The sequence below is a fragment of the Opisthocomus hoazin genome, chromosome 2 (genome assembly GCF_030867145.1).
Source record: "Opisthocomus hoazin isolate bOpiHoa1 chromosome 2, bOpiHoa1.hap1, whole genome shotgun sequence".
Classification (NCBI taxonomy): Eukaryota; Metazoa; Chordata; class Aves; order Opisthocomiformes; family Opisthocomidae; genus Opisthocomus; species Opisthocomus hoazin.
In genome coordinates this window covers 1,197,179-1,222,084 of record NC_134415.1, presented here as the reverse complement: position 1 = coordinate 1,222,084, position 24,906 = coordinate 1,197,179, and the positions used below count along the sequence as shown (strand labels likewise).

The 24,906-nt window shown below is 51.4% G+C and overlaps 1 protein-coding gene across 11 annotated transcripts in view; it reads right to left on the bottom strand.

The window, feature by feature from the left end:
* The window catches only part of QKI (QKI, KH domain containing RNA binding), a 158,697-nt gene that overhangs the window by 24,977 nt on the left and 108,814 nt on the right, over positions 1-24,906 (bottom strand). For all 11 annotated transcript variants that reach the window (XR_012761963.1, XM_075411735.1, XM_075411679.1 and 8 more), the window contains exon 4: positions 22,788-22,931. Coding sequence is in view for 10 of the 11 variants with exons in the window: in XM_075411735.1 (XP_075267850.1) it covers positions 22,788-22,931 (144 nt within the window). In the remaining variant the exon portion in view is untranslated. The remainder of the gene's footprint in view (positions 1-22,787; positions 22,932-24,906) is intronic.

The following is a 24,906-nucleotide window of genomic DNA, read 5'->3' as shown; positions in this document are numbered from 1 at the left end:
ACAGTTCAGGAATTTGTCAAACTCCGCAGCTGTTCAGCTACTGAATCACCAGCACAAATTTACCACTTTCCTTTGCTAATTTACAGGATTCCAGTTAGTGATGTAAGCTTATATCAAGGAGTTATAAGCATATTTTTACTGCTTTAAACAAAAGTCTAAATTACTGCCATTACGGCGGTACTGCTCTCTTTTTAATTAGTTCCTCCACCATACCCTAGTAGTTCTGATGAGTAAAGACTTGAGATACATGCTAAAAAGGATCGCAAGGAAGCACTGAAGCCTTAAGCTAGATATCCAATATAAATTATTTCGGGGAAAAATACTGCACGCTATTCCACCATGACATGCCCTTGAACACGTAGTTTTAGCTCTAGTATCAAAGCACTGCAGCGCGCGGAAGCCTCCCCGTTTCTTGCTGTGAGCTACGGAGCCCAGGTGGCCAGCAGAGCACGAAGCCACCGCCCGAGCAGCGCGGAGCACCGGCCACCGGCCCCGACCGCGGCCTCAGGAGCGCAGCCGGAGGCCAAGCGAGCACAAGTGATGTTCACCCCTCCAGGCGCCTGCAGCCGCACCGAGCCCATCTTCTCGCGTCCCAGCGGCACTGGTGCTGACGCCGAAGTCGGCGGGTCAGAGCCCACCTCCCGTCAGAGCACAGGCAGGCCCGAGCGGGGGAACCGCTCCGTGCCACGCGAGGAAGCCGCGCGAAGGGCCGGCGCACCGTCCCTGCTCCCAGCGCAGCCGTCAGTGCCCTCCTCCCCCCTCAGCAGCACGTTCGGCAAGCGTTGTGAGAAATATTACGTGCACGGAGGAAAGCTGAAATCAATAGCAGGTTAATGTTTATTGAAACAATACAGAGAACCATTTTTAATAGCATTACTTGAAAATAGATCTAATCTAGCAAAGGAAATTCAATTTACGTGCAGAGCAATCAGATTTCGTTCTCACTCCGGGGATTTGCTGCAAACTCCGTCTCTCTGAATGTGCTTACCGTACTCTATTTAGCAGAAACAGTTCAGGCCTGCGTGAGCTGATCGTCTGCACGGGAGCACGGATCAACTTCTGCTCATTAAGAATGTAAGCAGCTTTCTAACAGCCTTCTTTGCTGTTCAGCCTATGCCAGAGAAAGCAGGGATCTCTCCTCTAAAACCCTTAATTTATGAGTTTATTCAAACCCGCCAAATTGCTTTAAGTAAACGCCTCTTATATTCGAAAATTCCCATGGCAACTCATTTAGTCTGGCAGGAAGGCAGGCCCAGCCTCAATCCCTTTATCCTCCAGCTGAACCGTTACAATGGTAACGCCGCTCCGCAGAGACCGCTGACCACCGCGCGGGCCCGGGCAGATTTCCCACCCCGAGGACACCGGCCCCTCGGCGCGCTCCCCCGCCACAGGCTCCAGGGCTGCGGGGACAGGGAATGGGAGCAAGCGTGACGGAAGGAACCAAGGAGCTATGACCGGAGCAGGCAACTGAAGCACCAACCTCAGCGCTCTGACCACGGAAGATACCTGGTCACCTCCCAGACGAAACCCACGCGTCTTCTGCTACTGCTGAGACACCCTGCACGCAACAGTCCACGCTGCAGACCACGGGACTGCGTAAGCCGCTGCCGAATACTGCGTGTGGTGTCATTACACCCAACGGGTAAGGGCCCACCGGCACCACAAAGTCCTGTTCCTACAATGCCACCCAGGTCCTTTCACAGCCTTCTTTATTTTGAGAAGGGTGTGGGGGTTTTTGGGACAGTGCCTTTTCCCCCATCATTTTTGATCAAGAAAATGTGAAGGAAACTACTGACTGCTCCCTTGCTCTTCTGCCCCAGCTCTTCCCTCCTCCACTGACACGTAAACAGCAGCTCACCGGTGAACAGAATAAACATTCGCTGTCTCTGGACCAACATTAACCGGACTGGCAAAGCCTAAACCCGGGCTTCATTTCCTCTTCTAGAAAGAATGAAGATGGGGTTCTCGCTGTCCTCCCACAGAATTTGTTTTCTTAGTGCTCTGAAGAAGTGGAAGGAAACTTCTGTTTTTGAAAAAGTGGGAAAGGGGAAGGCATGGGTACTACAGACGTGTAGCTGGGAGATCACACGAGAACATCCGCCGTGAGACACATTAAACAAGACCAACATCCTCCCCAGACTAGCAACTTCCAACTCCTTTGAAGAAACACTCTTGGAAAAATCTTAAAATACATGAGCATCTTTTACAAAGTGATCATAAAAACAAACCCTGACTCTTCAGATACAATCTGAGTAAGCTCTACGACACGTACTGCCTTCTTCCCTCCTTCACATGGCAGAACTCCCCGCCCTCCCTCCATGGTTTAGCATGGACACCAAGAACAGGAGTTACCCAAAAGAAAGCAAGGAGAACCAAAATGCACTACTAGATCATAGCAATCACCAGCTTAGGAACCCTTAAATACTTTTTCCAGTGGAGGCAATGACCTCTTTACCAAGAGTTCTGGGCACATGAAAATGGGTTTATGTGTTGTCATTTCTTTTCAAGTCTTCCATAGCTCTTTTATAAATAACCTACAGCTCCTCGGCATTACGGAATTCTCTCTTGAAAACCCGTTCTAACAATCTATCCTAGCTAGCTACTGATGGACTGTGTGAAGGAACCGGGATCAGTTTTGAGGAGCCTGCGTTTCAGGTTCCTCTGAGTATTGCAGCTCCATCCAGTGAAAGAGTTGGACAAACACCTTTCCTTATGCTGTCTAAGTACTGGTAGACCATTTTGGCACTGAATTTGAGGACTTTACGGCATTTAAATTTGGAGACCACCCCCCAGGCCAGCGAGCTGCACTTCGGGACGCACATGGCTGGTTTGCACAGGGCCCTCCATCAGCAGGAGCAGCCACCGGTGTGTGGCTCACCAAACACGCACGTGAAACCATCACAAACTAAGGGCAAGGGCCACTGCTGCAGGTTGCCCCATCATCCTTTTCAGGCAGGTAAATACCAACCTCAAAACAGGTTTTCCCTAACCAACAACTTGTCATTTTTTTCAGGCAAGCCTCTCCCGTTCTGCAGACGGAGGGTCAGGGGCAGGTTACGAGGCGAGGGGCACTGACTGCTGACAGCGCCCGTTCCACCAGGTCCCGACGGCCAGGGCACTCTGGAAGCTGGGAATGCTTCGGACACGAACCCGACCTCCCTCCTTCCCAGTACCAGATTTAATAACTGACCCATCTTGAATGCCTTCACTTTCTTCCACCTGCATAACCTTAACATTTCCTCTTCAGTTTATAACGATTCCACTTCCTCTCTTGTTTCTCACCCACGGAAGAAACCCGTTTATTGCTACGCCTTAGTTAAACCTCTGTAAACCCACATGTGAAACGGACTTCTTCACTTTTACAAAAAAAGTTGAGGCTGCTGTCATAAGTGTATTGCTAAAACTCTTCTACGCGGCTGAGAGATACAGGAATACCCCCGATCCTCGCACACCAGCCAAAAATGCTCCTGTCTACAGACCGAGTCTTTCGTTTCTTTGCTTTTGGTTTGAACCCATCCCTCTGCCAGCCTGGAGAAACAAAACAAGGATGCCACAGATACTGCGGATCCTTACGGATCACTCCATCTATTTAGAACTTCTATGAAGAAATATTCCTAACGAGGGACGCTGCTGTGCCTTTCACGTGACAGCACATGGACAGCACCGTCTGTTCTCGGGCACCACCTCAGCCGGGCCCTTCGGAAACCCACCTGGTGCACAGGCTGGTGGCCCCTCAGCCAGAGCTTGGTAGCGCTCCTCCCAAATGCTCAAGATCCACTAGAATCAAGTAACATCTCTCCATGCTGTATTCTTGCCAGTTTTACCCCATTTACACTTGACTTGCTCATTTGCTCCACTCACCTGATTATTAAGCCAAACATTTAACCAACACTGCTAAAAAGCGAGTCGGCCAGTGAGGGCGAAGAACAAACTGTTGAATACCACCTTCGGTCAGCTCGTGTTTTCCACCGTTGACCCTGACCTGAAAAACTTCTGTTTCTAGTCATAGTTAATACACTTAAATAATTTAAAAATAATCTGTTTACATGAACAGTATTTTAAATGGTCAGAATTAAACTACTATTTCAACTCCCTCTGGCTGCCACTGGCTTCTCAGCGAGGCGGCCAATCCATCACCCAAGCTGTCAGCGTTTGCTCTGAAGCCGACTGTCTCTCACAACACCCTCCGCTGGAAAGAGGGTTTCAGACTTCTTTTATATACATACACACACGCATATGTACACACACACATATACATAAATATACACAAAACCCGCTAGTTAACCTTTGTTTACCCAACGCTGGCTATTCTTGGATTTACCATCACATTTCATTCAGCCATTGCAGCTGAAAAAAATGTGTTGTCAGCTTCCACGCCGAGGCCTCCACTCTGCCATAAGCAAAGAACATACTTTTATAATTCAAAGTGGTTTGACATTTTCACATCAGAAAACACTCTTGCAGTGAAATGAATTATTTTCATACTGCAACTCCTGTATTGGCTTTTAAATCCTCAGGATGCGTGTACACGTTTCTTGTCTTTTTTTAAATAAAAGCACTACACTTTGGACCAATGGGCGGAGGCAGGACAGAGGAAATATTCTCTTTAGCTGTCAGTGTGTAAGTTCAGTGGGTGTTCAGCACAAGCAGGATAACTGCAATCTGCCCAGCACCTCTGCGGCTGTACGCCAATCAAGGCAAAAACCAGGACTACGTCTCCAAACCGCTGAAGAAAACGTAGCTGCACCACGTGACAAGACTGGTGAAGCATCACTGAAGACTTCGCCGACGAGACAAACCTCAGCCGGAGCCGTCCCGGGAGCACAGCACCCACGTCCACAAGCTGCTCCAGCGCCGGCGACAGCTCCCCGGGTCACGCGCCGGCAGCGGAGCACGGCCAGCGGCACGGCCAGCGGTTCATCGGGAAAACCCGACCCGCAGCCCGGGCAAGGCAGGCTTTCTGGGGAGAACACGGGACTGAGAACAACCATCCTGTGCTCATGAAACTGAAGTACAAGGATGAACTTCTGACCTTTTCTATGGACTGCTTCAGCTGGGCTCCTCTCACCATTCCTTTCCCAGCAAGAACCCCTACATAACACCACCACAGCTTCTCTTCCTTTCTCCAGATGAAAAGTTACTGCAACTAGTGAAGAACTGGATGTGCAAAAATCAGACACATTCTTACAAAGTTACACAGAACGGGAGCAAAGGTAACTTCGAAAACGTTAGAGAGACATGGAGAGACACATTTCATTTCAGAATACGCTGTTTGCTTTCCCTTTTCACCTGAATGGTCCTAACAGCTACCATCTCCTGTTTGTTTTCTCAAAGCACAATTGTAAATTCCATACCAGCTTGATTCATAACATCTGAGGAAGTGAAACTTTGAGTACATTTCATTTTAAGAACTACTGAGATATTCTAGACTGACCGCATTTTTAAGAACTTATTTAGTTTTAAAATCCTATAGGCAATGGCGAACAAGAAACCCAAAGACCATCTTCTCATGAAACATTCCTAACGAAATACAGCCGTTTTGTTACAAACCCCTTAAGTGCAGGCCGACTCCTCCTAGCAGGCAGTCAGACCCATCCGGCCCCGGCAGCGAAGCAGAGCCTCCAACTTCTATCAACAAAAACCTAAACCCAGTAGCTCCAGTGTACCGCTCCCCCCGCTGCCGTGGCTTCCCCGGCTGCCACCAGCGAGGCCAGGACCAGCACCGGAGCACAGGCACCACCAGCCCAGGGTCCCCTCACCCGAGACGTAGTGGGCACGTGACAGACAGCCATCCCGGCGCAGCAGCAGCGCGGGGGCCCGCGGGAGCCCGCCGCTCGGCGCAGGATGCTGGACGAGGCGTCACCCAGCCCGTCAGACGGGCACGCGGCGTGTGAGACTCCAGCTCTGCACACTAAACGCAACACCTTCCCAAGTACTGCCTACAAATCCTTCTGCAGATGAGCGAGCGCCACCTCCACCCTCCCTAAGCACAGCTCAGCATCAAACGGCAACCACAGAAACATCCTCTGTCTCCACCGAAACCAAATGAAAATCAGTGCTCGGTGTTATCACTTCCTATTGTAAGGACACAATTTCATTTTCATTTTGGGGTTTCTCGCCATTTTCTAGGTTGAAGACTATACTATATGCTTATATTCATATAATATTTATTATTTCTATTAATATGCATTTGTGTTTATAGTTATTTATAGTTATCATTTTTATACCACTTAGATAGGAAGTTTACGAACCCAAAGCTCCCCTAGCCTTCCCGCGACGTGACAGCACAGATTCCCACCCACCCCTCCTCACGTTGCTTCGTCATTTTTATGTGTTTGTGCGCAGCTCATCAGCCCACCCGGGCCGAGGCTGAAATCACTACCTGGCTTCGTACTTTGTACCGCAGCAAGCTTGCTCTTTGTTCTTTGGTTACCGTATGAACTGCCAAAAAACAACAAAAAAACCCCATTTTGCTTTAGTTCTGATGATGAAAGTAGATTATCCATTTACTACAAAGGCTCAAGTCACCGTTAGTATCACCTGTGCCCCCAGCTTTAACCCTCCTGGAAGCTCTTACTTCAACAGGCTCAGACTCACACGGATAACCATCAGAAAAGCATAACTCAAAAAGAAATTCATGTCTAAAAATACAGCTAAGCATTCCAAATAAAAAAGCTCTTCAAAGGTGGCATTCAACAGTCTTCTTTGCCCTTTCGAGTTCGAACCTATTTATACACTATTTATAAAACCTGGAAGGTTTCTTGCTGCTCTTCCAACACCTACTTACACAGACTAATTCTTGGAGGGTCAAACATCTGCTACAAAGCGAGCCTTGAAACAAGCCCCCGAGCGACAGGAGAGTGCCCTGGCCTACACCTCCGCTGCCTCACAGCGGCACCGCGCGCGGCAGCGCCCATCAGAGGAACGCCGCTGGCTCTAGTCCCCCCCACCAGCTGCTTGCTGGAAGTTCTGCAGTGCAGCACATCTGCTCGCAAACTCCGGCCGTACAAAGAAATTCCCACGCATCAGTAAGAATTTTTAACGCCGAGTTCTGGTACAGAGCTATCGTTCGCAGAACGGGGACTGTAAGATAAATGAGCGATCCCTCCACGGCTCAAAGCCTCAGAACACAGAACCTGGAAACGTTCTGTGGAAAGGTAACGGTTAAGCAGTTCTTTCTGGGAAAAATCTCATCACAGTAAAAACAACATTGGGTAAAGGTATTTGCTCAAAAATGTGAATCTACTGACATTAACCTATTTTAGAAATTCTATTTCGCAATAGAGAAACTTTCTCCAGGAAAGCCAATGGGATCCTGGGGTGCATCAAGAAGAGTGTGGCCAGCAGGACAAGGGAGGTTCTCCTTCCCCTCTACACTGCCCTGCTGAGGCCTCATCTGCAGTACTGTGTCCAGTTCTGGGCTCCCCAGTTCAAGAAGGATGAAGAGCTACTGGAGAGAGTCCAGCGGAGGACTACAAGGATGGTGAGGGGACTGGAGCATCTCCATTACGAGGAGAGGCTGAGGGAGCTGGGCTTGTTCAGCCTGAAGAAGAGAAGGCTGCGAGGGGACCTTAGAAATGCCTACAAATATCTGCAGGGTGGCTGTCAGGAGGATGGGGCCAAGCTCTTTTCAGTGGTGCCCAGTGACAGGACAAGGGGCAATGGGCACAAACTGAGGCAGAGGAAGTTCCGTCTGAACATGAGGAAGAACTTCTTCCCTCTGAGGGTGACGGAGCCCTGGAACAGGCTGCCCAGGGAGGTTGTGGAGTCTCCTTCTCTGGAGATATTCAAGACCCGCCTGGACAAGGTCCTGTGCAGCCTGCTGTAGGTGACCCTGCTTCGGCAGGGGGGTTGGACTAGATGACCCACAGAGGTCCCTTCCAACCCCTACTATTCTGTGATTCTGTGATTCTGTGAAGTTGTCTTTAGAAAATTATCTGTAAAGGAAAACTCTCCTGTAACCTCCAGAAAGGGGGGTTAAACGGCATCCGGCTGCAGCAGACTACTGCTCCTCACGAACCCTCTCCTGCAAAGAACACCACTTTCTTGCAACGTTTGTTGACTACGTGATGCGGAACAGACGGATGGTTTTGGGAACTACAAACTCCACAACACATTCAGAGCCATCTCTCTTTTTCAGAGCAGTCAGGAAAATCTTCGCAAGTCTTACAAAGAGATAATTCTTTTAGGATTAAAAAGTCAAAACAATAAATCAAATGAGTAACATATTTCTATTACGGTACATTTTTTGTTCTGCGAGAAAGGTCACCTGCCTTCCGCGGCCAGCTGACACGTCAGAAACCAGCATCAGCTGAGCGACGCTGCGGCAAGAAACCCCACCGTCGTCCCAAACGGCCACGCCGTCCTCGAGAGCAAGAGGCTCAGTATGAAATAGCCTGCATCAGCCATGAACCTGACCGGCGATGGGGACGGGCATGTGTTGGACTTGACGACGGTTGGACTTGATGATCTTAGAGGTCTTTTCCAACTTTAATGATTCTATGATTCTGTTAATGATTCTATGCATGGCCACTGGGCTGCTGTTCTTGCAGCCCCCAAAGGACTGCCCAGGAACCACCAGGCTTGTCAGGCTGGCTGGTGCTGGCTGCTCACTTGGGTATTTTGAAGGATCTTCCACCATCTTGGTACTCCTGACATGAAACCACCACCGCTGCGCTCTCCGTTACTGCCGGCACGTGTTGCCCGGGGAAGGTGGCTGAAGACACCCGAGACAGGCCCCGGTTCCAGGATCCGGCTGTGCAGCCTGCACCAGTTTGCAACCCTCAAACCAGCATCCTTTGGTCGTGAGTGAGGTTCACCTCACTGAAGCGGCAATCGTCCTTCGCACAGAGAGGGAAGACGAAACCGCATCCCTTCACAAACGCTGTCCACGATTCCCAGCACACGTGAAAACTTGGAAGGTTGACTGTTCCTTCACACATCACTCAAAATCGGGCGTCTGAGGTCATCTAAGCACAGAGGTGCCAAGAGACCTGGGTCTCACCGTCAAAACAGCTCCTGGTATTGCCAAAAGATTCCACTTATGCTCAGCGATGAAACCTCCTCCGATTAAGAAGCGCCATAACCTCCGAGAAGTCCAACACCGCTCTGTGGATTCGGTGTGGTAAGCAGGAAAAGCACGTTATTTTTGTAAATTCCATCCTGAAGTTTAGTGGAGATATGTTAAAGCAGGATCAACCCCATCCTTTGCAAAAGGCTAGGAGTCATCTTCTACAAGCTCACCAGTCAGACATGGAAAACACGTGATGCTTTATCTTTGTCTGGAGGCAGTGCTTCTCCAAGGACCTTCGGACACACGGACAGACACAAGTCTGCACTGAACTGACAGAGCAAACACAAATAAAGCCAGCACCTCGAGTACGCTGGGGATTCTGTCTCAACTACATCATCATAAAAGTTGTCTTAGCAAAGATTTCTGAAGTTTCCAAACCAATCTGAGACTTTTATTAAAAATCAGTTCCTAGATTTCAAACCCAAACTATCGATCCGTACTATTATACCCACAGAATCGTGCCTCTTACCTTCTAGTTCCCGAAAGCAACCTAGACCCGGATTTTTAGCAGAGCCTGTTCACCTCAGAGGTACAAAGCACTGTTCATTTTAATCGGATCCAGTTACTGGACTCACTCCGGTCCTTTTAAAAAAACTCCAGCTACAGAAAGTAGTAAAAGTATTATTTAAAGATGATTAACACTTCTATGTTGGGACTGCTGCAGATTACTTCTAACAGCCTCAAAACACAGAGAATGTGAAGCACGGCATAACAAGACGAAATGGCACGATTTATCAGCTTCGGTGTCTCCCACGCTTCACTCTGCTTTCCGAGCGCCGCAGTCTGATGCCAGCGGAAGAAGAGACGCCGTGTTCTCAGCGGGCCCTGCTAGCAAGGCTGCCCAGCTGAGCGCGACTCCTACCCAGGCGACTCCGCAAAGCCGCCGGCCTTCCCACCTGCCTCCTACGGAAGGCAACGCCTGCCACTTAACACCTCGCTTACTGAAGACCTAAAGCACAGAGGCTACATAGCTGGATATATAGATTTATATTATTTAAAGTTCCTCCACAGAAATATTTCAGTAATAGGTAGAATTTACATGACGGCTTATGCAACAAAACAATTTCCAAGATCATTTCAAATTAATCCTAAGCTGCAATCAATTACCCTACTTCTGAGCACGACCGCCTGTACGAACACCAAGAACCCTTCCGTATTTCCCCAACCATCTCCAGTCTCACAGGGTAACATAAGCTTTGCTCATTCTTCTGTTTTCAGGATTCCCTGCAAAACTACAGGTTGCTACAAAAGCATTAAGTGTTCCAGTAACGACCTTTCATACAGTTTGGGGTTTTTTAAGTGAACATTTACCCCTCAGAGTATTCTACAAACAGTGAGGAGCTACCACCACTCCTCACAGACGAGGAAGTTAATGTTTATTTAAAGAGTATCTTTGATAGCTTGGGGGAAAACAAGTATTTCTATGACCGGAGGAATTTAACAAGCTCGACTTTTTTATGTGTATCCTTCTTGAATCTGATTGACCTTTGGATCTCCCAAAGCAACAGATCTCCCTGAAGTTTTTCTGCATCTGTTTGCAGACTAGCTCACACTGCAGGGCTCACTACAGGAGTCCCTCTCTCCAGCCCAGCCACCTTCTTTGGAAATCAATAAGTCCAGGAACGACTACCGACAGGCAAATACAGGCCTTGCTTTTGCAGGTGTAAGAAAACCCAGGATTCTTCGTCTATCTGTTCCAAATGACAAGAAACACCATTAACTGGAAAATCAGCTCAGCACGTTCCTGCCATCCGTACCGCGGCGGGTTAGAAATGGGGAGGAGACTCGGACCTTCCTCCTAGCTCCCTCCATCTTTCACACGCTGTCCTCCAAGGCAAAACAAGCTGTTATACCCTCTCAGACAGCCTTCCTGCACTGTATGACACGAAGGTTTTATTATTCAGCACATCTCTGTTGACAGCGCTGATTTTGATCACAAATTCTAACAAACTAGGCAAGCGGCCTCTCGTTTCAAAACTCTGGAACTTCTCTTAGGACCGCAGCAGCTGCAGGGCCACTCCCTGCCCACCGCGAGCTCAGGCCAGCAGCGCCGGCCGCGGGCTGCCGAACACAGAGCCCAACGGCTGCGCGCGGACCGGCCCTGCCTGCGCGCCCGACTGCTCACTGCAGCCTTCAGCGGCCCGCCATGCTTTAAATAGCTGGAAAAGGGAAATGTTTACTGGCTACTTTACCATTGCTTCACACAAAAATCTTCGCAACTGCTAAGATCCCTCCAGCAACTACCGCCAAGATGACTTGTCTAAAAGATGATCTGACCTCCTTCATATAGCCTGATTAATATTCAGTATAAAAATGTGTTAGAAGTGCAGGACAACAAATTTCTGCTCTTCATACTATGTCCCCCCAGAACTCCAATTTCACAATTAGCATTTCTTCCACTTAGATATAAGGCTGTGATTTCAAAAAAGAAAACCAACCAAGCAACCACCACCCAACTGTAACTAGAAATGAAGGAAAACAACGCTCGGGTAATTTGTCGCAGTTTTCTCATCATCTTTCCACGATGGACAGACAAGGAGCATCACAGCTTCACCACCTACTTCTTACATAAGAGAAGAAATGCTTTAACAAGATTTTATACAGAGATCCCAGCTTACGTGTTCTGCCTGCCATCAACAGAAAAGAACAAAGATATGGAAGGAAATAAAAACCAAACGACTTCAGAAAGCACTGGAAAAATAGCCAAGAACAGAGGAAGCAAGTTTAAAAAATGGGCCGAAGAATAAAAAAGAAAGTTACAGACACCACAAAATGAATTACCAGAATAGGTCAATGTCATTCTGTCTACCAAAAACCAAACAGATTAAGCACATTTCTGGAAGACAGACAAAACCCATGCAGAACCTAATTAGAGCTCCTAATCACCACATAACCCTGCTCTGGAAGGGCATGTGCCTACTGAGTTTCAGGCAACAGAGGTTCTTTGTTTCTCCTTCAGAAGAGACTATAAATTTCCTCAGGTCTTTTTCAGAAATTATGACCTATCGTTTCTCAAGTTAGACATCTGTAACACCTTAAACAAACGAATGCAGGGGAGGGCGGTATCCATCTCCCACCAACATTTTGGAGAAGGAAAAGAGAGAGGGCGTTCAACAGCAGCTGTATGTAGGCACAATTCACTGATCTCCCAGGGTTCCAGAAGCCATCAAAGACATCCAGGAGCGTTGTCAGAGTAACAGCTGGATTACAGTGCTTAGGAATAACTGCCAGAGAAGCCTCTTTCTCCCATTAGGATAAGGAAAGCCTAGGCAGATCGAAAATCAGTATGAACTGCCACCTAAGTTAGCAGGTAATAAACCCAGACATATTTACATAATTATATCTGATTATGACTACATGTCCAAATCTGTAAAACAATCAACTGAATTAAAACAATCAACTGCAATAAAATTTCTATATACCTCTTAATTATTTGCCAACCTGTTGGAAGTGGAAACTTGAAAACAAGTTTATAATCATAATATGAAAGAGCACATCTAACAACCCCTTTCAAAATTATTCTCGTGAACAATATTCTGAAGAATACTCGTAGTTTTCTCCTTAGTACTACCAGGGCTCCGTCACCCTCAGAGGGAAGAAGTTCTTCCTCCTGTTCAGCTGGAGCTTCCTCTGCTTCAGTTTGTTGCCGTTGCCCCTTGTCCTGTCGCTGGGCTCCACTGAAAAGAGTCTGGCCCCATCCTCCTGACCCCCACCCTGCAGATATTTAGAGGCATTTCTAAGGTCCCCTCTCAGCCTTCTCTTCTCCAGGCTGAACAAGCCCAGTTCCCTCAACCTCTCCTCGTAGGGGAGATGCTCCAGTCCCCTCACCATCCTGGTAGACCTCCACTGGACTCTCTCCAGTAGCTCCTCATCTTTCTTGAACTGGGGAGCCCAGAACTGGACACAGTACTCTAGATGGGGCCTCCCCAGAGCAGAGTAGAGGGGGAGGAGAACCTCCCTCATCCTGCTGGCCACACTCTTCTTGATGCACCCCAGCACACCATTGGCCTTCTTGGCAGCCAGGGCACACTGCTGGCTCATGGTCAGCTTGTCATCCACCAGGACACCCAGGTCCCTCTCCACAGAGCTGCTCTCCAGCAGGTCCGCCCCAGCCTGTACTGGTGCATGAGGTTGCTCCTCCCCAGGTGCAGGACCCTGCATTTGGCTTTGTTGAACCTCATCAGGTTCCTCTCTGCCCAGCTTTCCAGCCTGCCCAGGTCTCACTGGATGGCAGCACAGCCTTCCTGTAGTTCCCTGGGTCCCCCTTGCCCTTTTTGAAGATTGGAGTGACACTGGCCTTTCTCCAGTCCTCAGGCACCTCTCCTGTCCTCCAGGACCTTTCAAAGATGACGGAGAGTGGCTCAGCAATGACATCTGCTAGGTCCCTCAGCACTTGTGGGTGCATTCCATCGGGGCCCATGGCTTTGTGGGCGTCCGGATTGCTTAAGTGCCCCAGCAGGTCACCACGCGTCCCCCAGCAGGCTCCCACGCGTCCCCCAGCAGGTCACCACGCGTCCCCCAGCAGGCCCCCACGCGTCCCCCAGCAGGTCACCACGCGTCCCCCAGCAGGCCCCCACGCGTCCCCCAGCAGGCCCCCACGCGTCCCCCCAGCAGGTCACCACGCGTCCCCCAGCAGGTCACCACGTGTCCCCCAGCAGGCCCCCACGTGTCCCCCAGCAGGCCCCCACGTGTCCCCCAGCAGGCCCCCACGTGTCCCCCAGCAGGTCCCCACGCGTCCCCCAGCAGGCCCCCACGTGTCCCCCAGCAGGTCACCACGTGTCCCCCAGCAGGTCACCACGCGTCCCCCAGCAGGTCACCACGTGTCCCCCAGCAGGTCACCACGCGTCCCCCAGCAGGTCACCACGCGTCCCCCCAGCAGGTCACCACGTGTCCCCCAGCAGGTCACCACGTGTCCCCCAGCAGGTCACCACGCGTCCCCCCAGCAGGTCACCACGCGTCCCCCAGCAGGCCCCCACGCGTCCCCCAGCAGGCCCCCACGTGTCCCCCCAGCAGGTCACCACGCGTCCCCCCAGCAGGTCACCACGCGTCCCCCAGCAGGCCCCCACGTGTCCCCCAGCAGGTCACCACGTGTCCCCCCAGCAGGTCACCACGCGTCCCCCCAGCAGGTCACCACGCGTCCCCCAGCAGGTCACCACGCGGCCCCCAGCAGGCCCCCACGCGTCCCCCAGCAGGCCCCCACGCGTCCCCCAGCAGGCCCCCACGTGTCCCCCAGCAGGCCCCCACGTGTCCCCCAGCAGGTCACCACGTGTCCCCCAGCAGGTCACCACGTGTCCCCCAGCAGGCCCTCCCAAGCAGCCTGGCCGCTCCCGTGCCCTTGGGCCGCAGCCTCCCTCCTGAGCGCTCAGGCGAGGCGTCGGGCACGGCGAGAGGCCGACGCCGGAGCTGAGCCCCGGCCGGAACGCGGCCTTGTCCCGACGAGCTCTGGGGACAGCAGTGCCCTCGTTCTGCTGCCGCAGGCCCGCTCGCTTCCCCCCCGCCGCCGAGGAAGCGGCGCAGAGCGGCCCGCGCGGCCCCAGCACCCTCGGCAGGGCGACTGCGGAAGGCAGCGCTGCGCTCGCACCCGTGGAAGCACCGACGTCAACCCAGCACGCCGCGTGGCAACGGGCCACAGCTCGGCGAAGTCTAACTGGGGGCAAAACTCCTCCCGGCTTTTCAAAACTGGTGAAACCTTCCCCTAGCACCCTTCGAATTTCAAGTTTTTGTCAGCCTTAGCTACAGGGCAACAAATTATGTACAGCGCTACTACAACATCCACTTTTTCTTTTACTAAAGCTGAATCACAATTAAAAACTCTTCAATTAAAATTCTTCCCACTGTATCAGGATTTTGCTATGGAATTCACAGCACACAAAGTTCTCGGGGCAAAAATGAAACATCATTCAGTTTATTTTAAGAAGCTGAAAACAAACCACCACGGAAATTTACACCTCCCCTTAGAAGGAAGGTACCAGAAATTTACTTTAATGGCAGAAGAAGCCCCACCTCATCACGCCTGCTGAAGGCAGCCTCTGGGGAAGAAACGCTTTTACTTCTCCAGCTGCAAAAGAAAGCATTCTGCCAGCACTGTCCCCGCCACTGTATTCTCTCTGTTATATAAAAGGGAATGGGCTGAGTGACTAAAAATAGAAGAGCCATCCAAATAACGTCTCCAGTAACAGGGAGTGAACAGGAGGACAGCTCGCGAGTACTCACGCCCCACGCATCGCCACGCAGCGCGTCCCGGGCTGTAAAACTCGCACAGCACGGAGCGCCTCACGCCCGACCCGACCCACAGAATCACAGAATCACAGAATAGTAGGGGTTGGAAGGGACCTCTGGGGTCACCCAGCCCAACCCCCTGCCAAAGCAGGGTCACCTACAGCAGGCTGCACAGGACCTTGTCCAGGCGGGGCTGGAATATCTCCAGAGAAGGAGACTCCACAGCCTCCCTGGGCAGCCTGGGCCAGGGCTCCGTCACCCTCAGAGGGAAGAAGTTCTTCCTCATGTTCAGACGGGACTTCCTGTGCCTCAGTTTGTGCCCATTGCCCCTTGTCCTGTCGCTGGGCACCACTGAAAAGAGCTTGGCCCCATCCTCCTGACACCCACCCTGCAGATATTTAGAGGCATTTCTAAGGTCCCCTCGCAGACTTCTCTTCTTCAGGCTGAACAAGCCCAGCTCCCTCAGTCTTTCCTCATAGGAGAGATGCTCCAGTCCCCTCATCATCCTTGTAGCCCTCCACTGGACTCTCTCCAGTAGCTCCTCATCTTTCTTGAACTGGGGAGCCCAGCACTGGACACAGTACTCCAGATGAGGCCTCACCAGGGCAGTGTAGAGGCGAAGGAGAACCTCCCTCGTCCTGCTGGCCACACTCTTCTTGATGCACCCCAGGATGCCATTGGCCTTCTTGGCAGCCAGGGCACACTGCTGGCTCATGGTCACCCTGTCATCCACCAGGACACCCAGGTCCCTCTCCGCAGAGCTGCTCTCCAGCAGGTCCACCCCAAGCCTGTACTGGTGCATGAGGTTGTTCCTCCCCAGGTGCAGGACCCTGCATTGACCCCGGCACGCCGTCTCTGCGGCGCTTGGCTGGGGAGCACAGCAAGCGCTGCGAGGAAGGACGTCTGCGAGCGAAATCCTCGCCATTAGCTGCACGGCCACGCAGGAGACTGGCTTCTTCCGCAAAGCCAGCCGTGCCGTGCAACACCAACGCTGGGCCCGTGCTTCTCTAACATCTCTTCGCTATTTGGAGCCACAGCCACCAAGGCAGAGCTCGCACCCACCTTGCGCAGCTGTTTCTGTTCAACCGCTGGGTCACACACATTCGGTGCGGCTGCCTGCATCACACCTCCACACGAAGCTCTCTGGGATTTCTGCTGGCACACTACGTTTCAAGACACTGAACACAGAATCACAGCATGGTCGGGGTTGGCAGGGACCTCTGTGGGTCACCCAGTCCAACCCCCCGCCGAAGCAGGGTCACCCTACAGCAGGCAACATACAGAAGAGCATCACGCTCCACGACACTCACAGTGAACAGTTTGTTATCTCATTCTTTTATTGCATCTTGTTATTCTTCATCGCAAAAAGACAGCTAACACTATCTTCAAGGTGAAAATCAAATCCTGCTTCCCCAGATCGCCTTCCACTTTTTACTTTACCCTGAATTCCTCTGCCTCCTACTACACAGAATGTAATAATCCTTTGTTTTATAAAGGGTTTGCGTTATCTGTTTTAATCTTTGGGCATATAAAAAAAAGACTCTTGACGTTTTTCCCAGCCTCATCCTCTGTCCCAGCTGGTACTGAGGGCAGCCACCATCAGCACAGGGTCTCCCCATTTTCTCCACGATCTACAATTCAGTTGCAACTCGGTGAGGCTGCTCCTACTGTGCCACAAGTAAAGCAAAATACAAGATCTTACAGCATTAAGCGCTTATTTTCCCCTGGAAACAGCCAGTATTTGCTGTCCTGCTGCCCTGGTTAACACCACCCCTGCTAGGCACCAGCAGCGCCTTGTCTCGGCCCTGCCAGCCCCTCCGGCCCACGGCCCCGCACCCTGCACCGCAACGCATCGCCCGCAGCCACCGCTTCCGCCTCCCGGGCAAGGCGCGCGTGTCCCCACCGTTGTCCCCCTTCCCATTTCCACTGCTCGGGTATTTGTTCAGCGCAGCTGCTTTCTCTCGGTTGCTTACGCACAAGGTTCGCAGTGGGAGCGCGTGCCGCGCTTCAGCTTCGCCCTTCGGACCTCCCAGCCCTGCGCACTGCGGCACCGGCATGCGGAGCGGCCAACCCAGCACCCTTCGGGCCAGCTCGGTATTACAGAATCACAGAATCACAGCATGGTCAGGGTTAGCAGGGACCTCTGTGGGTCACCCAGCCCAACCCCCTGCCCAAGCAGGGTCACCTACAGTAGGCTGCACAGGACCTTGTCCAGGCAGGGTTGGAATATCTCCAGAGAAGGAGACTCCACAGCCTCCCTGGGCAGCCTGGGCCAGGGCTCCGTCACCCTCAGAGGGAAGAAGTTCTTCCTCCTGTTCAGCTGGAACTTCCTCTGCTTCAGTTTGTGCCCATTGCCCCTTGTCCTGTCGCTGGGCACCACTGAAAAGAGCTTGGTCCCATCCTCCTGACACCCACCCTGCAGATATTTGTAAGCATTTATAAGGTCCCCTCTCAGCCTTCTCTTCTCCAGGCTGAACAAGCCCAGCTCCCTCAGCCTCTCCTCGTAGGGGAGATGCTCCAGTCCCCTCATCATCCTTGTAGCCCTCTGCTGGACTCTCTCCAGTAGCTCCTCATCTTTCTTGAACTGGGGAGCCCAGAACTGGACACAGCACTGCAGATGGAGCCTCACCAGGGCAGTGTAGAGGGGAAGGAGAACCTCCCTCATCCTGCTGCCCACACTCTTCTTGATGCACCCCAGGATCCCATTGGCTTTCTTGGCACCCAGGGCATGCTGCTGGCTCATGGTTAACCTGTCATCCACCAGGACACCCAGGTCCCTCTCCGCAGAGCTGCTCTCCAGCAGGTCCACCCCAAGCCTGTACTGGTGCATGGGGTTGTTCCTCCCCACGTGCAGGACCCTGCATTTGCCCTTGTTGAACCTCATCAGGTTCCTCCCTGCCCAACTCTCCAGCCTGTCCAGGTCTCGCTGAATGGCAGCACAGCCTTCTGGTGTATCTACCACTCCTCCCAGTTTGGTGTCATCAGCAAACTTGCTGAGGGTACATTCTAACTCTTCATCCAGGTCTTTGCTGCTTTAACGTTTGAGGCTCGGTAATGCCTGCAAAGTGGGGTCTGCCAGGTTTGGTTTTTTTTTTAACTTGACCTAAAGATTGGCAAAATTAACGTCCAACTTCAGCTCCTCCACCCAGTAAGAATTATCCAGACTCTCCTCTGTGTTAAATGGCTTACTACGTTCTGGTGATCTGGGCTCTCTATGAATTTCTGTTATAGCTCATTTTGGTGTAGAAACTCTGTTCTAGCAACATCTTTATTTTGCGTCTTTTCCTTACTTTTATTTTTAAATTCCTCAGCTACAACACTGGAACATCTGTTACCAAACAGGATTAAATGCTTGGGAGTGCTGTCGGAGACTGATGGTAACTGTTGTCTAATACATAAAGCTGCTACAAAATACACAAAAATGACCATTATAAAATTGATTGTTTGTTGACTCCCATCTACTTTGTTGTAATTAATGTTATTCCATACCAAGGAATAATTATCTTACCTCTTATATAGTATAATTTTATTTGTGCTTGAATTACCTTAAAAAAAATCATTGCCATTAACATTCACCTACTCTAAGAATTTTGACATTATGAAATTAATATTGCTACAGTATTTACCTTAATGAAGCTCCGTGCTTTTTTTGTTTAAATAATGATACTTTTCCCCCACGCTGTACAGCTCAATTTAAAGACATTCAAGACTGAAAAGCCCAAAATCACTCTTACAGGCAAGAACCAAAGGTACTAACAACCAACCTTCCAGGGAAACGTGGTTTCCTACCCATCGCACTCTCACAAGCCACCACCGCGGTGGCAGGCGCCGGGCTCAGCCGGACAGGGAGCATCCCCGACGCAGCTGCAAGCCGGAGGCCGCACCCCAGCCACACCGCGCCTGCCCGGCGCGGGGACAGCACACACAGAGCTGGAGAAGCACCGATTCCAGCCCAGACCAGCACGGTTACGCAGCAGCCTGAAACATCTTTTCCTCAGAAAGGAGGAACGTGGAGTCAAAGGAAAAAGGGGTAAAAAGTATTTGCCTGACATCTGAACTCTGCTGCACGTGCCCCATCCTCTGCAAAGGCAGCCAGGACGAAGGCACAGCAGCGATTCGAGAGGCCTCGACGCCTGGGCAAGGAGCGGAGCGCCCGGAACGCACCCTCAGCTGAGGGGTCTACCCAGCCCTTCCCGGAACACGCAGCGGCCCTGCGTATTTCCAGCCGAGGAACCCAGCCCCGCTGCCCAGGGCCTCCGAGACTCGCCGCACCCCTCGGGGACACCGTAACTCGGTGTGCTGCACTCCGTTACCGCACATTCACACGGGCCCCGCAGGCGCACGATCCAGAGCATCTTCTGTCTGCCTCCCAGCCTCACTGAGTGCTGGGGAGTAACGAACAAACTCCCCAAGCTCTCGCAACGAAGAGAGATCAATAGCCTGTGGGATTCACCGCGGGAGGAGGCACGAGGTCAGCACAGCTCAGTGTGACCCCCAAACCCCGCAGACTGCTGTCTTCCACCTGGTTTTCTTGGGAGAAACACATGAAAGCAGCAGTAGCACATCATCCTGCAGGTCCAGGTAACGACCAGTAGCTCACTGAACTACAGGAAGAGGAAAAGAACGAGTCCTACAGAACCTGAAGTACAGCCAAAATATATGAAAAAAGTTTCATACCAAAGAAATATGAATTAAACACAAAATAGTGGTAATAAAAAAAAAAAAAGGTTTTGGCTTTTCTCCTTAGGGAGAAAAAAAATGGCTTGTTCAGCCCGTCTGCCTCAAGCTGTCCTTTTTTACTTCCAAAGACAAACTGCTGGACTCCACCACCATCTTGGTAAAAACGCAAGAGCACGTGGAAAGGAAACCAGTGATTCACAAGGAAAGTCATCACTAGCGATCCAGATTCATAAGGATGAGAAGAAACACACTTTGCTACTGAAATCGTCTCCGTTCACCCAAGTACCTTCAAATGGAAATCCATTTTAGAAATGTGCCTATTTGAGCACTCTTGCTATAAAATGTAATTAGGCTTTTTAATATCTTGAGTATAAAAATAACTGATTATTCCAAGAAATTAATAACTCATTCCCATCTCTAACGCCAGCTTCCTTTTCTGAAATGTATCTCAGGAAACCAAAGCATTGCCACTATAAGGCAAGAACGAGACTGAATCTTCCCTCCTTCATAGTCTCAAATTTTACTCAAGTTGGATGGAGATAAGCCAGAAATACATTAATATCTTTTTATCAATTTCAATCCTCTGACACTTCTTTGGAAAACAGTAAAAGCCACAGGTATTTTACCATGCGAAAGGGACTTCCCAATTTTCCATTCGTACACTTCAGAGCATCTGTGGAATCTTCCAGCATCCACAATTTCCCCCATCTCACTATAATTAGCTAGAATTTCTTTTCTTCCTCATGCTTACCCTGACGATTTAAAGGTTTATGGCTTCCTTCACAGAAGTTTTCAACTCCCGTCTTTAAATCCTAAACCAGAATTTTCAACTCTCAAACTGCCTGAAGCCAAGATTTGGTTAAGCAGCCACTTCTGACAGCAACTGCACGGCTGCACCAGGCAGCGCCCACAGCCAGCTCACCCGCACACTCGCTCCTCGCCACGTACTACGCACGCCTGCTCCAGCCAGGTCTGGCTTGCAGACTTGAGAGCCAAGAGACCTTTAGTAACTCTTGCGCATGAAATCAGCGCCGCCCACATCTCTTACGCCTGCACACAACACAAAGATGTCGCTGACGTGAACGGACAACGTGTCTTTCAGCTGGCGCTGTATCTGGACAACCCTTAGCCCTGTGGTGTTGGGAAAAAAAATAAATATTCCTGTAGTGAGGATGGCAGAGCTCCTCCAGCTCACCGAGTTACCCCACGAGGCAGAGGACATTCCAGGCAAAGAGCGGGCTGGCACTGCCACACCGAAAAACTGCCGGCGTGTCACAGAATCACAGAATCACAGAATAGTAGGGGTTGGAAGGGACCTCTGTGGGTCATCTAGTCCAACCCCCCTGCCCAAGCAGGGTCACCTACAGCAGGCTGCACAGGACCTGGTCGGTCTCTGGGAGGCTGAAAGCACCCCCGCCCCGCACAGAGCCCAGTGCCGGCACGCAGCCGGCCCGGGGCGGGGGGCCGTACCGGGGCTGGGGGGCTGTACCGGAGCTGGGGGGGCCGTACCGGGGCTGGGGGGCCGTACCGGGGCTGGGGGGGCCGTACCGGGGCTGGGGGACCGTACCGGGGCTGGGGGGGCCGTACCGGGGCTGGGGGGCCGTACCGGGGCTGGGGGGCCGTACCGGGGCTGGGGGGCCGTACCAGCAGTCAGCAACGCGACCCCGCGGGCACAGCCGTCAGGAAGGAGCGGGCAGAACAAGCAGGTGCCTGGCGGAGCGCACTCCGTACCACGCGGAAGTTTGAGCTGGGTGGGTTTAAACTCTTTGCTGCATAGCAGGGAGAGGACGAACACAAGGGTTTTCCAGTTTTGCCCATACAAAAAGTCTTTTCCTCATCACCATCTCTAACCCCTGCTATGAACTCAATCCCAGTGTGCTCCAGATCTCTTCAGTAAATCCCTAAATTCTGAAGATCTGCTTTCTCTAGTTCTCATCTGCTTTCGGAGGTTGACAGCGTGCAATGTGCAGAGCTCTAAGTTACATTTGGTTCATACCTCCTGCTTATATTCTACCACATCTTGTTAACTCAAGAATTAAAATCTCTCCTGACCTTTGCTAACTTTTAGCAGTGCGTTCCGACTAACGTGCTGATACCGCACGTGTCCCCCAGCTCTCCTCAGCCACCATCCGCTCGCAGCCAGCCAGCACCCAGCACCTCCGGGTCATCCAGCACCACCCGCCACCCGCTTTCGCAGAACGCCCTCCGTTTCTCCTCGCACCACAGCAGGTTTTCCCCCCGCTGCAAAAAACGTGGTGGTTTCTCTCCGCTGCGTCTCGAGGCCCCGGCGGCGGTGGCAGCACCCAGCCCATGCCGCAGCGAGCCCCCCACGCCACCCCACGCCGAGGTGGCCGCGTCCCCGGCGCAGGGACAGCAGAGCTGTGCGCACGCTGCTGCCGAGGGGCTTCACGCGCCGCGGCAACGCGCTGCCCTCGCCCCACGCGCCCGAGCCACCGCACAGCCAAACCCGGCGGCTTCCCCGGCCTCAGAGCGAAGCCTCCCTGCGCCGACAGCAGGCGAGACAGCCCGTGTCTGCAGCAGGTCAGCACGGCCTTCTGCAGGGGCTAAGAGCTTCCTGAATCTGCCTCTCACGCAGGCAAAGAAGAGTAGCATCTCCTAAAAACATTATTCTGCTCTGAGGAGTAATTCCATCTGGGACAAGACATTCTAAAGATCACTAGAGTATTACAAACTAACATCTAAACTTCACTTTCGGACTCCGCTCTGGAGCCTGACTCTTGCTGCTGTGGTAGTAATTATATTTCAGAAGTAATTTATGGAAATGGCAGTCCAAGACTTGCACACAAATACTTACTGCAGGTATCAGTAACTTCTTCACTTCTTCAACAGCCCTCTTCAGCTTTATTTCTGCTCTGTTCTGAGCATCCTCCACAGTGATGAGTACGTGTAAATCTTCGTTCAGGTGCTCCCAGTTGGGCTTGCCTCGGTTCTGCTCCTCCTAGAAAGAACGGAGAGGTGGAAGCTGTGAAGCACTGTCACTCTGTAGGGGACAACCCCACCAGCCGCAGGCAGACCCAGCTCTGCCAGCACCTGCACCGCCTTTCCAGCAGTACAGGAAAAGTCCTCTTCATACCATGGAGATGGTGCTGTCTCACACCGGTACCTCACGAGAACTTGGGCTTCAGAAATACCTTTCTGGGGATTTTGTTTGGGCTTGTGTTGGAACCTCTTTCTTTTAGTTTTTCCGACTACAGACCAGCTGTGATGTCTTAGCGAACCTCTCCCAGCTGAGCAGGGGAACGAGCACAAGCAGCACTACCAACACAGCATCGCTTTCAGCGCCCTTCGGAGCCTCTCCAGGGTTAAACCGACACCGCGCACTGGTGATGCGGCCACCTAACAGCGTAACGGACTCCACGCATAGAAACCCCATCTGAATTACTGCACAGGACAGGAAAAGAGAGCAGCTCTTCAGCGTTACAAACTGCTCCTGGCCATTCGTGAAGGTCCAAGGACCCCACAGCGCAGCAGGCCCAGCAGCAGCGAGGCGCTCACCACCGCGCGGGCACGCCGCTACGCCGAGGGCATTCGTCGCCCCCAGGAGAAACCTTAGGCGGGTTTTCAGAAAGCTCAACAAGACTTTTTTTTAAGGTAAACACTTTTAAACAGGTGCCAGTAAATTTAAGTAACACATTCCAGTACCCAGACTTTCCAAAAATAAGATTATGAACTCAACAGAGAAGAAACTTTCCAACCCCATTTTTATTAAACAGCAAAGGAAGCTAGCTAAATTTCCCAGGAACATGATTTAAATTTAATAATATTTAAAACGTAATAATGTAAAAAATGGGGCAGGGGGAGGGGATCAAAACTTTAGCAAATGACAAAGGCTTATTATAACTGTTGAATCTAAATACAGGCCTGCATAAACAAACCCCACTTGTTTAAAACTTAAAGTCCTGAGCAGAATAAAGGAGCCTCCTAATTGTAAGACAAATGTTTGTGGCTGAACCACAATTCACATTTCAAAAAAAACTGAGGCAAGCAAAGTTAATTGCAAGTGTATCTTTTTCCCCAAATTTCATCAGAATTCCTCCAGGAAATCAGCCATGCAGAGGAAATGTTTGAAGATTTAACACCGACAAATACTCGCAGTGCTTTATATCCCTACGTACCCGAGGGAGCCCCGTTCCTTATGACGCTCTGTCTGTAACTCAGCTGCTCTAAGTCTGAAATGTTGTGGGGAGCAGACACGGGTAAAAACGGGAAAAGAAAATAGAATCACGAGAGACGTATGGAACAATGACGTGGAAGAATCAGTACTTCGAAGGAACTTTCTTCCACTGCTCTTCATGGAACGCACCCATGTGCACCACTCCATCCTACCAGCTGCAGGGATTTTTAATTTTTTTTTAAATATTACCTTAACCAACGGTGTAAACAATGGCGGCTATGAAAATATCCCTGTGAATTTCAGAAGCTGAAAAAAGAAGAGAGGAAAAAAAATAATCCTCATTTATGAAACCGAACCTGATGCCAAGCGCAGGCGGGTCACAGCGTGTTCTCTGCCGTCACCGCAGCTTCGGAGGAACCACCCCCCAGCAGGCGGGTGCAGCTCGTTTCACTCCACCGGGATCCAAACACCACCACTACTATTTAAACTCTTCCACTTGTTGTTATGGTTTCTGAACCCGAACCAGGAGCGACCTGTTTTCTTTCCGGACGGTGCCAAGCTCCACCGAGCCTCGCCGGTACCAAGCGGGAGGTCGCAGGCGTGACGCACGAGGGAAGGTCCCGAACGCAGCGCGGGGACGGCACCGGTGACGGCGCACGGGATGGACCGCGACCTGCTCCGCCACCGCACCCGGGCGAGGGCTGCCACGGAGAGGTGTCCGCGCTGAGCAGCAAGGCCTTCTCCCACCAGAGGAGGAGGAAGAGGAGGAGGAGGAGTGCCTGGGCGCCGTTCAGCTGCC